A 13,817-nucleotide genomic window follows, 5' to 3' on the forward strand; every position below is an offset into this window, starting at 1 on the left:
GGGCCCAGCCGCTCCGCGGCAAATGGGATCTTCCCAGACCGGGGTACGAACCCGCGTACCCTGCAGCGGCAGGCGGACTCTCAATCACTGCGCCACCAGGGAAGCCCAAAAAGTAAGAATTTTAAACAAAGTAAATACTATGTGTCAGGTTCTGTTCTAGGTACGGTATGATATAAATCTAAAACCAACTTGATTTTCTTTGCAGGTAACCTGTGTTTGCACCAGCGGGCCACAGGACGTGTCTTTGTTGTAAAGCAAAGATTTAAAAAATATCAACTGAACAATTGTTTATAATAGCAGAATATCATAAATGATATAAGTACCCATTTGAATCATACAGCTATAAGAAAGAATGAGAAAAATTCCCATAGGCTAATAAATAGTGAGTTCTAGGGGAACAAAAGGCAAAAAAACCAAGGTGAAGAATATACTACATAGTATGCTGTCCCTTCCATAAAGAAGGACTTCCATGATAAAGGAGAGATAAGAATTGCGGGAGGGGGACTTTCCTGGTGGTCCAGTGGTTAAGAATCCACCTTCCAATGCAGGGGAAGCGGATTCGATCCCTGGTTGGGGAACCAAGATCCCACATGAAGCGGGGCAACTAAGCCTGCATGCTGCAACCACTGAGCCCGTGCACTCCAGAGCCCAAGCACCACAACTAGAGAGGAGCCCATGTGCCGCAACCAAAGATCCAGCATGCTGCGGGGAAGATCCTGTGTGCCGCACCTAAGACCCAATGCAGCCAAAAAACAAGGGGGGGGAAGGGAATAAATATATAAATATGAATATATATACAAAAAAATTTAACAGATTTATTTTTGCAAAAGGAAACAAGAGAAGGATAAACCAGACAGTAATAAAATTGTTTCCTAGAAGGTAGGCAGAAACAAAAAAGAAGGGATAGGGAAGGGAATGAAACTTCTCTAAGAAAATTCTTTTATATAGTTTTGACAGTTAAGCCATGTTAAAATGTTTTATATACTTAAAAAATTAAATTGATAAGGATGGAGGGACCCTAAAACTGAATACAGTTTGTATTGTACAAATACAAACTGAAACAAATGAACCTAACCACATATCAGGTTGATAACATAACCACAGAGAAGGAAAGGAGAATTATTTTAAGTAGCTTCTGAACATAGTACTGTAACCATCCACCCTCAGTGGGATATATTCCAATGACAAAAAAGAACTGCTATTTGCAGTGGTACAGTAATTCCAAAACTCCTCTGTGTACTACAGTTGTGAGTAAACAAATATACAGCCAGATGTTTTTCACTGGAGAAAAGGGGAATAAAATTATGGAACAGAAGAAAGGTTAGAATTGGAGATGTCAGTACAAGTCATGATTTTAAAATCTTATCCTTAGGTGTTACAATGGTAGATAAAATGAATTATCTAGTGAATAAAAAAGTTAGTGTACTCACTGACAAAACTTTTGCCAGGAATGATCTAGATGTGATCACTGGTGTTGCCCAGAATGCAACAAAATAAAGGCAATGATATTTTGCATTCTATGAGCATTTTGTAGTGGACCTTTCTAATCTTCATTCCTCTTACATCCTTAATCTGCCAAATTCATTCATAAGCCTTGTATTATTTGTTAGGGTTTATTTCTTATTTGTTAGCAGGCAAGAAATATAAAAGTTTCTTGACCCTATGCTCAATTCTTTTGTATGATGGCTAAAAATCTCTACGTATCTATAATGAGGGGATAAGATGATACATACCACTCTCAATTTAATTCCTGATTTCTTACAGACATTTACTCATTGCAGCCCTGGTCTAGCTTGCATCCCAGCTTCCCCTTCCTCATTGATTCTCTGACCTAATGGAATACCTGAGAAATGGTGACTCCTAGCATGACCTGTACACAGGACTCCCTTCCCTGCCCAGCCTACTTGTGTGGACCACGCCTTCTGTACTGTAATGCCATCAACACTCTGCCTGTCTAACAGGGACCTATTATCCTTAAATAGATGGAGAAAAATCAGGGAGAAGGGAGTAAGAGGATAGGCACCATTCTAGTCCCTAAAACAGCATCAGGTAATGTTCTGCAGAGTGCTGCCCAGACCCTGGTGGTGCAGGCTTTTGTAGCTGAGCCAGGGAAGTGATAATGGGATGTAGATAATGACTTTCTTTCTATCTTTCTCCAAGCCATTCCTGTTTCCACAAGGAAACAAGTTTATCTCAGATCTGTCCTAAAGATTAAGGCAGACACCTTCCTGAGTTCCTAGATGTTATTGCTGCCTCTTTTCACATCTTCATAGGTATTTGGGTAGCGGGCTGAGGAAGCTGCTGTTGAGGGCAGCTAACCAGATAGTATTTTAAACTACAAACCTCTTGGTTCTTTGCACTCTTGATTAATGTTGTCATTATCAGCCCAGCTTTCTAAACCAGAAATTTGGAACTCACCATGGCTTCCTTCTTTCACCTCTTACCCAATGAATACATCAGATTCTACCTCAGAAATATTCTCATATTTGACCTTTATTCAGTCTACTCTGCTAGTCCTTGGTTCAGGATTTCAAAATGTCTTCCTAGAAATACGCATTTTAAAAAACTTCCTTTTGGAGACAGATGGATATATGAGTATTATTATACTAACTGTCTCTACTTTTGCATATGTATGAAAATATTCATTTAAGAAGTTGAAAATAATAAGCCTTTAGTGATGAGACTGACAGGATCTTACTGATAATGACACTTAGTCTTGAGCTAGCCTATTTCCAGGCTTGCTTTTCCTCTGAGTTTGGAGGAATGTATTTTAGCAACTTAGCTCATTTTTATATTTTTAGACAATGTAACTGAGGCAACAAATGTTATAGTTTTTAAGTCTTACGGTACAGCACTATGATTTAAACAAAAGTAGTTATTTTCATTAAAATTTTTAATGTTTCTATTTGTTTCTATTTATATCTTTATTTTTTTAAACTGGTTTTCATTTTTTCCCTTTTCTTTTGAACATCAGACCCAGCTCCCTTTTCCCTCTTCCTTTGTTTACCCTCAACCTCTCTACTTCTTTCTGGTACCGATCCTGAATTACTTTTCTCATTTTCTATATAAAAAATCCATTTTTAAGTGTCTATGTGATTGTTGCCCCTTATGGTTCTACACATCAGGAAACCTGTCTCAGTGCGGGGAGTCCCAGAGTCTGTGTCATCCCCTATGCAGCCTCAAGACCTACACTGAATGTCAGACTTCCCTGGTGGCGCAGTGGTTAAGAATCCACCTGCCAATGCAGCGGGCATGGGTTCGAGCCCTGGTCCAGGAAGATCTCACATGCCACGGAGCAACTAAGCCCGTGCGCCACAACTACTGAGCCTGTGTGCCACAACTACTGAAGCCCACGCACCTAGAGCCTGTGTTCTGCAACCAAGAGAAGTCACCACAATAAGCCTGCACATGGCAACAAAGAGTAGACCCCGCTCGCCGCAACTAGAAAAAGCCCGCGCACAGCAAAGACTCAACACAGCCAAAAATCAATCAATCAAAAAATAAACAAATTAAAAAAAAAAAGACCTACACTTTTGAGGTCATGAGATGGTCAAGACCTATTGAAGATGAAGACTAAAAGAGCAGCACAGCCCCTCATTTGAGGGAATTAATTTTGCCACAGTTCTCCAGCAGATGTCACTAGTTAGTAATCGGAAACAGTACAAAGTAACAATAGATTATCCAGCAGAATTTCCTCTTCTAAATTTTAACTGGTGCTTCTTCCATCCAGAAACGTGAATCACTAAAATGTGTTTGTGAGAGAAAATCCCCTCATTTCTACAAAGAAATGAGCCCAGATCCTGGTCACAGGCATGAGGCCCTGTGCTGTCCTGCCAGTGCCCATGAAGAGTTGATATAGCCTGGGTATATTAGTCAGCTAGGGCTGCCATAACAAAATACTACAGACTGGGTGGCTTAAACAACAGAAATTTATGAAACAAAAGGGTTTTTCTTTTTTGGATGAAGTTTTTTAAAAAAAATATTTATTTATTTATTTGGCTGCATTGGATCTTAGTTGCAGCACGTGGGATCTTTCATTGTGCCACGTGAGCTTCTCTCCAGTTGCGGCGCGGGCTGCACAGCGCGTCGGGCTCAGTAGTTTGGGCACGTGGGCTCTACAGTGCGTGGGCTTAGTTGCCCTGTGGCATGTGGGATCTTAGTTCCCCAACCAGGGATCGAACCCACGTCCCCTGCATTGGAAGGAGGAATCTTAACCACTGGACCACCAGTGAAGTCCCTGGATGAAGTTTTTAAATTAACAGAATCACACTAACATTTCAAACTTTAAGACCGTTAACACTAATTTAGAACTATTTAAAGAAAACTGCCTTTAAGGAATTTATGGACTCTCTTCATTTGATGCATTTATCACTTGATGTAGAGGGACTGTTCTGCTAGAAGGATTTGGAAGGTACAGATTTTCAATTCCAGTGATTTGCAAGGGACAGGCAGCATCAAGAAGGGGAAAAGCTCATCTTTGAAGCTACACTCACTGGAGTCTGAGCTTAGGTCCATCTGTTGCTCACTCACTATTTCTCTATGTCCCTAGTCCTTGGTCTCTTCAACGCTAAGAGGGGATAACAATACTAGAACCATGTTAAAGGGTTAATAGTAGGAGGTGACATTTAAACATAGGGCCGGGCTCACCGGAGACACTCAACAACTGTTAGCTCTCCTATGCTGCTTTACTTTCCAGATTATTATTCAGTCAGACACCCTGAGTTGTTGAAGTCTCTTCTGCAGTGTTTGACACAGCACATGTCCTCACACAACTAGTTTTAGCTGAAATCCTTGGATCACATCAGGAGCACATTCCCCAACTATCTTTATTTTATCTCCTCTCCTACAGCCAGAGCAGCCAGGTCCAGTTTATCCCCCTTCAAGTTCTTAAGACATTCTTCCACCTAGAACGCATCCTTCTTGGTATTGGCCAAATAGTAACCATGTTTTTCAACTTCCAGTGCAATTTCTGCCTCCCTCCAAGAAGTGTTTCTTGATTTTTTTTCTGCCTCCAGTAATTTATCTTCCTGATTCCTCAACCCTTCCTTTGTTCCTTCCTTCTGAAGAATGTGAGTGAGCAATACACAAAGTAGCTTTGGTGAGATATGGGAGCAAAAGTCTGACTAGAATGGGCTCAAGAGAGAATAGAAGAGAAACTAGAAATATGGACAATTCTTTCAAGGGGTTTTGCTATAAAGATATGGAGAGAGAAAGGGTGGCAGCTAGAGAGGGAAGAGTGATTTTTTAAAGTTTTATTTTTAAGAATGGAGACCCAACGTTATGTTTCTTTGCTGAGAAAAATAATCCAGTTGAAGAATAAAGATTATGCAGGATAAAGAACAGGTAACTGCTGGAAGGATGAAGGGTTGAGATCTAGTGTACAGGTGGACAACTGGACTCACAGGCAGATTAAGAAGGATAGATGGGGTGGGAGCCTAAGGAAATTCTCTTCTGTTACTTCTGTTTCCTTAGTTAAATTGAGAGGAAGATTATCTGACAAGAATGAGGATGGGGGAGGAGGTGTTGGAGGTTTGGAGAGAGAGAAGAAACGAAAGACTTATTACCTAGGAGAACAGGGGCGTGAAAGAAGTATAGAAACACAGTATGATTGCTGCCATCAAGAGCCTACTACAAGTTAATGATCATGAACTGAAATAAGATCAGTCAACAGGGCTGCGTATTTTCCCTCAACCAACTACAGCTGTGGTGCAGACACAATAAGTGGAGAATTGGGTTTAACCACAGTGTGGTTTAGCCAAGAAAATAAAAAGGGAAAAGTGAATTGAGGGAAGGTGCCAGGGAGTGGTTATAATCACTGATCAAGAAATTTAAGGTTAGTAAAGAGGAAGCGAGAAAGTGAAAAGGAGACAGGATCAATGAGTTCTGAGAGCTGGAGTGGGACAGCAAAGGAGCTGTTAGAAGACAGCAGGCAGTGGTGGGAGACTGGGATCACTGATTGAGAATATGAAGAGTTGTAATGCTGGTCCTACCACAATACAACCATGGAAACGAGTGGCTGAAGTAGGGTGGAAGACAAGAACCTTGGAGAAGAGGAGGTCAAGGAATGGAAGGACCAGACTGGAAGGATTATCTATGTGGAAATAAGAAGGAACAACCTGGGGGTTATAAGAGGACAAAAACAAGGAGGGGCAGTGGCTGGTAGAATATAATGTGAGGTTTGAAGTCAAGGGTTTTAGGGACGAGGGAGAGAGAATGGCCTGGAAGCAACAATGAGGAACAACAGAGATATTCACCTACCTCCTGTCAGTGTTACAAGGAAGGTGAACGAGAAATGAGCCATTTGAAAAGCCTGCAGGGCAGGCCAAGTTTCAGCTAGATCAGAAAGATGAAGACTGCACTCAGAGAACAGGCTCTGTTCTCTGAGTTTACAGATTTAGCTGAAGACTGACCAAGAGTTCCAGAGGGTATAAGAAAGGGTACATAGGGATGCTAAGGGTAGTACTTAGGAACCATGCTACCTGTGGGCACTTTATCACCTCAACTGTTGCAAGTTACTTAAACTCTGCTTTGCCCCCAAGTTTCCCTATCCATACAATGGGATAATCATAGCATGTATCTCATAGTGTTAGACTGAGGATTATATTCAACAATACAAGGCAGGCATTTAGAAAGACCTTAAAAATGTGCACCTAGCACACAGCCTGCACTCAAAAAATGTTAGCTATTGCTAACAAGCTATTTGCTCTCCTGAATAATCATTTTGGACTCTATTAAGAATCCCTTTTTTTCACTTAACATTTGAATGATATTAAAAAGTTTTAACTCTTCAGTAAGATTGTAAAAGCTAAGGGTAGGGATAATACTCAGTACTTGTCTGAGTCCTCCATAGAGTTCAAGGACTGAACCACATTGACGGAGAGGCTAAGCAGCAATTCATCTGTGACCGTCTGTGACCTCTGGAGGAGATGTCACTGCACTCTCCATTCCCCAGGCCTGTCCCACAGATGTCAAGAGCTATTACTAATCTTTAGGTAAAAAGGGGTGCAGAGATGAACAGAAATGGGAGATAGTAGCTCATGGGTCTCATACTAGCCTCAATTTCTATTCTATTTCCTCTCTGTAAGACTTTTTTTTCTTTTTTGGCTGCACCTCACGGCATGTTGGGACCCCCCCCCCAACTAGGGATCGAACCCGTGCCCCCTGCAATGGAAGTGCAGAGTCCTAACCACTGGACCACCAGGGAAGTCCTCTCTGTAAATGACTTTCTATAAGTAACAACACATTCTTCAAACTCCTTTCAACAGACTTTGGTGTACAACCTTACCAAAAACTTTCTGAAAACATAAATGAGCAGATTTTCTCAAAGAAAATGATTGAGGGATAGGAAAGAGATTCTGAGCCTTATCAGATGTTAGGTCATATGACAATTTAAAGTCAAGAAACCTTCCCAGAACAAGGGGATATGAAAGAATGATGTGACACATACAGCTTGCATAGCAATTTTGAAACACATAAACATCCCAACTGTACAATCAAATAAATTCCATATGTACCTAAAAGTCAAGCATCTTATTATAAGAAAAACTTTCAGAAAACGTATTTATCAGCTCTATGAAAACATGGGGACCTTCTCAGCTTAGGAATAATCATGAAAAAAAAAAGAGATGTACACAGTCAATAAATATTTACTGAGTACCTGCTCTGTGCCAGGTAGTGTTCAAGGTACCAGTCACAGATCAAAATTTTTGAGTCAATAAAAAACAGCAAAATTAAAATAAGTAGCACACCAACCTGGAAAATTTTGTATTAAAAATTTCAAAAGGTTAAAAATCATGATAGGGGCTTCCCTGGTGGCACAATGGTTAAGAATCTGCCTGCCAATGCAGGGGACATGGGTTTGAGCCCCGGTCCAGGAAGATCCCACACACCGTGGAGCAACTAAGCCCACGTGCCACAACTACTGAGCCTGAGCTCTAGAGCCCGCGAGCCACAACTACTGAGCCTTCGTGCCACAACTACTGACGCCTGCGCACCTAGAGCCCGTGCTCCGCAAAAAGAGAAGCCACCACAATGAGAAGCCTGCGCACCGCAATGAAGAGTAGCCCCCGCTCTCTGCAACTAGAGAAAGCCCGCACACAGCAACGAAGACCCAACATAGCCAAAAATCAATCAATCAATCAATTAAAAATCATGATAGAAATTTATTCACACTTATAAAAAATAATCTCGACCACAACAGATAAAAGGGAAAAATATCATCAAACTAGTCCCATACAAGAAAATAAAATAGATTTCCCATATTTGGAAAATGTTCAATTTTGGTTAATAATCAAACGAATCCCAAATAAAACAATTTGAGGTATATCTTACATCTAAATTAAAGGAGTATGTTTGTAAGTCAACAATATAAAAATATATTAAAAAAATAAATGAAAGGAGTAGGCCTATGTTAGTGAGATGCCTATGTTAGTGAGATGGTGGTGGAAAAGAGGTCTTTGCAGGGTGTCTTTCTCCCTGTAGCCTATTTTGTAGACTATCTCTAGTAAGCAATACACAGAAAAAGCCAAGGCAACGCTCTGTCTCTGACCAGAGAATGCTACTTTCAGCACTATTACTGAGGAAGTAATTTAAGTGGCTCAACAATGTAAGCAGGAAGCTAATGGCAAGCATAATATAGAATGCCAGAAGTAGTAATATTGGAAATTGTTGTTTTTAGAAGCCATAATTATGAACATGGAAATATATTAATGACATAAATGAGACAAACTGATTACAATAATATAAAAATAAGTACATATATACTCAGAACTTAAAATGAAACAGAATGAAGGAACCACAGGTAATTTTTATAATGTTCTATAATGCTATCAACTTACCTTTTTATTAAAAAGATCACTTTATTTTTATTTACGATAATCCCATCTTAAAATAGCATTTCAGTAGTATGCTGTGAAAAAGAACACATACCTGATACTCGCCGATCAAATCTGTTAGGAACCGGAACTGCAAAACAAAGAAGCAATGTTTAGTCATCATTGTATCACATGACCCCATCTTTATCCTCCCTTTTTGCAAAGATCTTTGACAAGAGAACTAGGAACCTCAATACCAAGTGGTGGATCAATTCATATTCTTCCATAATCAGCCAGAGACAGTGGTTCAACAAGATCACATAAAGACAATATAAAGAATAATATATGTCTTTGAAAACAAGCTCTTTATAACTTCAACGTGGGTGGCAATTTTATTTCTGTTCACATCCAAGTTCCACCTAATTTGTATCACACCAAATGAATAAGAAGTCTACTAAATTTACTGGTAATTTTATGATATCAAATAGTTAAATTTTCTTCTTTTAAAGATAATCCCAAGACCTGCTAGACCTGCATTTACATTTCATTTTAAAATAACTTAATGAGGGACTTCCTTGGTGGCGCAGTGGATAAGACTCCTCGCTCCCAATGCAGGGGGCCCAGGTTTGATCCCTGGTCAGGGAACTAGATCCCACATGCATGCCGCAACTAGGAGTTCGCATGCCCACGTGCCACAACTAAGAAGCCCACATGCCACAACTAAGGAGCTGGTGAGCTGCAACTAAGAAGCCCGCCAGCCACAACTAAGACCTGATGTAACCAAATAAATTAAAAAATAACTATTTTTTAAAAAATAAAATAAAATAATTTAATGAGTATTACACTAAAATAAAAAATCAACCATGAAGTTATACTCTCCCTCAATACAGGTGGATTTTCTCCACCCATGGTCACTGTATTAATCAGAAAAATGGATCACGTTTTTAGGTTAAAACAAACAAAAAAAAGTTGTTTTGCTAATTTTTCCTACTTTTCACCTATCATTCCTTATGTTTGATGGTTATCTAAATTCTTACCACTGAACTATATATCATTTACACAAGGTGGAGGGACTTCCCTGGTGGTGCAGCAGCTAAGAATCTGTCTGCCAATGCAGGGGACACAGGTTCGAGCCCCGGTCAGGGAAGATCCCACATGCCGTGGAGCAACTAAGCCCATGCAGCCCGTGATCCACAACTACTAAGCCTGCGTGCCACAACTACTGAAGCCTACGTGCCTAGAGCCCATGCTCCGCAACAAGAGAAGCCACCACACAGCAATGATGGGCAGCCCCCGCTCGCCGCAACTAGAGAAAGCCCGCAAGCAGCAACGAAGACCCAATGCAGCCAAAAATAAATTTATAAAAAAAAATAAACAAGGTGTTTTTTTCACCTTCAAACATTAATCTGATTAATTTTATTTTTAAAATATATAAAATATGCCTTATAACCCTCCAAAGAACAGAAATTTGAGATTAGTGAAAAACAAATTGAAGATGGCTCAGAGAGCCAAACTCTAATGCGAGGTCTCTGAAACAAACATAGACCCAGGAAGGAGGCAAATGCTCATTCATCTTAATAGGATTAGGATTATCTTTTTGCACAGCACAGGGTCAAAGTCATGTTACTGGAACAAATAGGCAAATAGTCAAAAGAAAACCCCAGCATTCCTGAAAGTACCTACAATAGTCTGTCACTACTTCCTCAATAAAAAGTGGATTAGTCAAAATTAATCCATCCACCAGGAAAGGAAGTGATTCAGTTCAACAAATATAGGTAAAGTACCTAGTACGTGCCATGCACTACAGTAGACAATTTGGGAGACATTAGTAAACAAAACAAAGATCCCTGATTTCATGGAGCTTGCTTTCTAGCTTGAGAGATGTGGGAGAGTTTCCTTTGATCATCTGAAACACATGTGCTTGTCACTCAGGTAGACAGATGAAATGTACACCAGCATAAGCCCTCAACCCAGGCCTCATGGAATTTCCATAATTAAAACCCCATTAAACATTAGTATACAACCTAAAATTATAAAGTACACAGTGAAACAATTTAGTATGGGTGCTATCAGGGGATACTTCAAACAAAGGGTGAGATATCAAGATTATAGAACTATCATAAAGAAAGAAGAGTATGTTTAAAACAAAGACATAAAAGAAGGAATCAAAATTTTAAAATGCAAACTTAAAATCAATACTTTCGGGCTTCCCTGGTGGTGCAGTGGTTGAGAGTCTGCCTGCTGATGCAGGGGGCGCCGGTTCGTGCCCCGGTCCAGGAGGATCCCGCATGCCGCGGAGCGGCCGGTCTCGTGGGCCGTGGCTGCTGGGCCTGCGCGTCCGGAGTCTGTGCTCCGCGACGGGAAAGGCCGCAGCGGTGAGAGGCCCGCGTACCGCAAAAATAGAAAAAAAAAAATCAATACTTTCATATATCACGCAAAAAAGACAAAAGATTTTTTAAATTCCTAAAGCACTCCCTCTGTGAAAGAGTTCAAAAGTACTTAAAAAAAAAAAGTGACTTGCAGTGTAAAATGTAATTAAAAACACAAACATGCTGCCTGATAAATCTATGTGTTATTTCATTTTAAATTAGTACACATCTTAGAAGCTTTCATAGGGCCAGAGGAAACAGCTGTAGTTGGAGCAAGATACAATGCCAAGGCACAGAGAATGTAATTAATGATTACAGCAGACAGAGACCATCTATTGTAATTTCACCACTGCTTAAATAGCCCAAAACAGAGCACATCAGAGTTTATGTGGGTCAAAGTATTCAACCAGTATAAGTATGAGAAAATCTTCCAGCAGAAAACAATTCCTAAAATGCTCTCCTTTTCTATTACAAACAAATACATAGGTAATAGGAAGACTTAAAATTTAGGTTACCTGATCTGAAAACATGTGCCTCAAAAATATTAACAAATGCAATCTCAGTGGAAACTAAAAGTCATTATTCCTGATTAAATGAACTCATAAATGCTGACATACCCTGAAATTAAAACATGGTTCTTTGAGCAGGTAGAATATTTTATGTGGTGAATATTAAGAACAGGCTGGAGAATTTGAAAACATTTCCCAAAGTCTCTCCTATTTTAAACTGAACGTGATGGACAAGATAATAGAATCTTCACTATGAACATGGTAGGACACGGCATAAAAACCTGGAGAACAGGGACTTCCCTAGTGGCTCAGTGGTTAAGACTCCACCCTTCCAATGCAGGGGGCCCGGGTTCGATCCCTCGTCAGGGAACTAGAACCCACATGCATGCCACAACTAAGAGTTCATATGCCATAACTAAGGATCTGGCAAGCCACAACTAAGGAGCCCACATGCTGCAACTAAGGAGTCCTCGAGCTGCAACTAAGGAGCCAGCAAGCCACAACTAAGGAGCCCACCTGCCACAACTAAGACCTGGTGCAACCAAATAAATAAATATTAAACCCAAACCAAACCAAACCCGGAGAACATAATCCAAGCACAGCTAGGGCAGGGCAAAGCTCAGGACTAAAGATTCTACAACTGCTGTGGCAAATAGGCACACTCAACTTAAAGCTGGGCTGCTAGGATGTTAGCAACACCAGCTGTGTACAGAGGCAAATAACAGAAGCAGGGCATTAATGAGGGCCTTGTGTTTGGAGGACCTCAGCATAGTAAAACATAGCACAGCACAGTAAATCTCAAAAGTGGGCTACACAGCAGCTGTTAGGGCAGGCCCATTAGAGTGGTTAATCACAACAAAGGGCTTGCCAGGAAGGGCTGCCACCAACGGGTGGCAATTGTGCTGGGCCTCCATAGGCGGGGGTGAAAGTGCATCTCTGGGCAGATGAAATAACTTGACAAAAGCCCCAAAGGCAAGAAAGTTTTTGGAGAGTGTAAATGTCGCAGGGTGCCTGGAAACATAGAGGGAGAAGCAGGGTGTCAAAGGAGGAACACTCAATGATGCAAGAAAAGCCCAAGAAAAGCACCAAGTAACCCATTTAGGGTTCTGAGATCCAATCAATAAACTATGGGACTCGTTGGTTCACAATTAAGAAAAAAGACAGAGAAGGGAAGGGAAGGAAAACAGAGAAGACAAAAAAAAATCCACCATGATTTCACACACAAATTCATTCTGCTTTCTCTATGGGTCAGAAGAGGGAAAGAATGCTATTCTTTCTTTTTAAATTTTTTTTATTTTTAAAATTTATTTATTATTAATTTTTTTGGAGTATGGTTGCTTTACAATGTTGTGTTAGCCTCCACTGCACGACAAAATGAATCAGCCATTACACATACAGATATCCCCTCCCTTTCGGACTTCCCTCCCATTTAGGTTACCACAGTGCATTTGGTAGAGTTCCCTGTGCTATACAGTATGTTCCCATCAGTTGTCTATTTTATACATAGTATCAATAATGTATGTGTCAATCCTAGTCTCCCAATTCCTCCCACCCCACCCCTTTCCCCCTTGGTATCCATACATTTGTTCTCTACGTCTGTGTCTCTGTTTCTGCCTTGCAAATAAGATCATCTATACCATTTTTCTAGATTCCACATATATGCGTTAGTATACAATATTTGCTTTTCTCTTTCTGACTTTACTCTGTATGACAGTCTCTAGATGCATCCACGTCCTACAAATGACCCAATTTCATTCCTTTTTATGGCTGAGTAATATTCCATTGTATATATGAACCACATCTTCTTTATCCATTCCTCTGTCGATGGACATGTAGGTTGCTTCCATGTCCTGGCTATTGTAAATAGTGTTCTATGAACACTGAGGTGCTGTGTTTTTTTGAATTATGGTTTTCTCTGGGTATATGCCCAGTAGTGAGACTGTTGGGCCATATGGTAGTTCTATTTTTAGTTCTCTAAGGAAACTCCATACTGTTTTCCATAGTGGCTGTATCAATTTACATCTCCCACCAAGTGTAGCAGAGTTCCATTTTCTCCACACCCTCTCCAGCAATTTTTGTTTGTATATATATATATATATATATATATTTTTTTTTTTTTGTGTTAC

The 13,817-nt window shown here is 40.2% G+C and overlaps 1 protein-coding gene across 2 annotated transcripts in view; it reads right to left on the reverse strand.

The window, feature by feature from the left end:
* The window catches only part of PRKAR2A (protein kinase cAMP-dependent type II regulatory subunit alpha), a 92,841-nt gene that overhangs the window by 30,391 nt on the left and 48,633 nt on the right, over positions 1–13,817 (reverse strand). For both annotated transcript variants that reach the window (XM_007446168.1, XM_007446169.1), the window contains exon 2: positions 8,929–8,964. In XM_007446168.1, the coding sequence (XP_007446230.1) occupies positions 8,929–8,964 (36 nt within the window). The remainder of the gene's footprint in view (positions 1–8,928; positions 8,965–13,817) is intronic.

This window comes from Lipotes vexillifer, unplaced genomic scaffold (genome assembly GCF_000442215.2).
Source record: "Lipotes vexillifer unplaced genomic scaffold, Lipotes_vexillifer_v1.1 scaffold491, whole genome shotgun sequence".
NCBI lineage: Eukaryota > Metazoa > Chordata > Mammalia > Artiodactyla > Lipotidae > Lipotes > Lipotes vexillifer.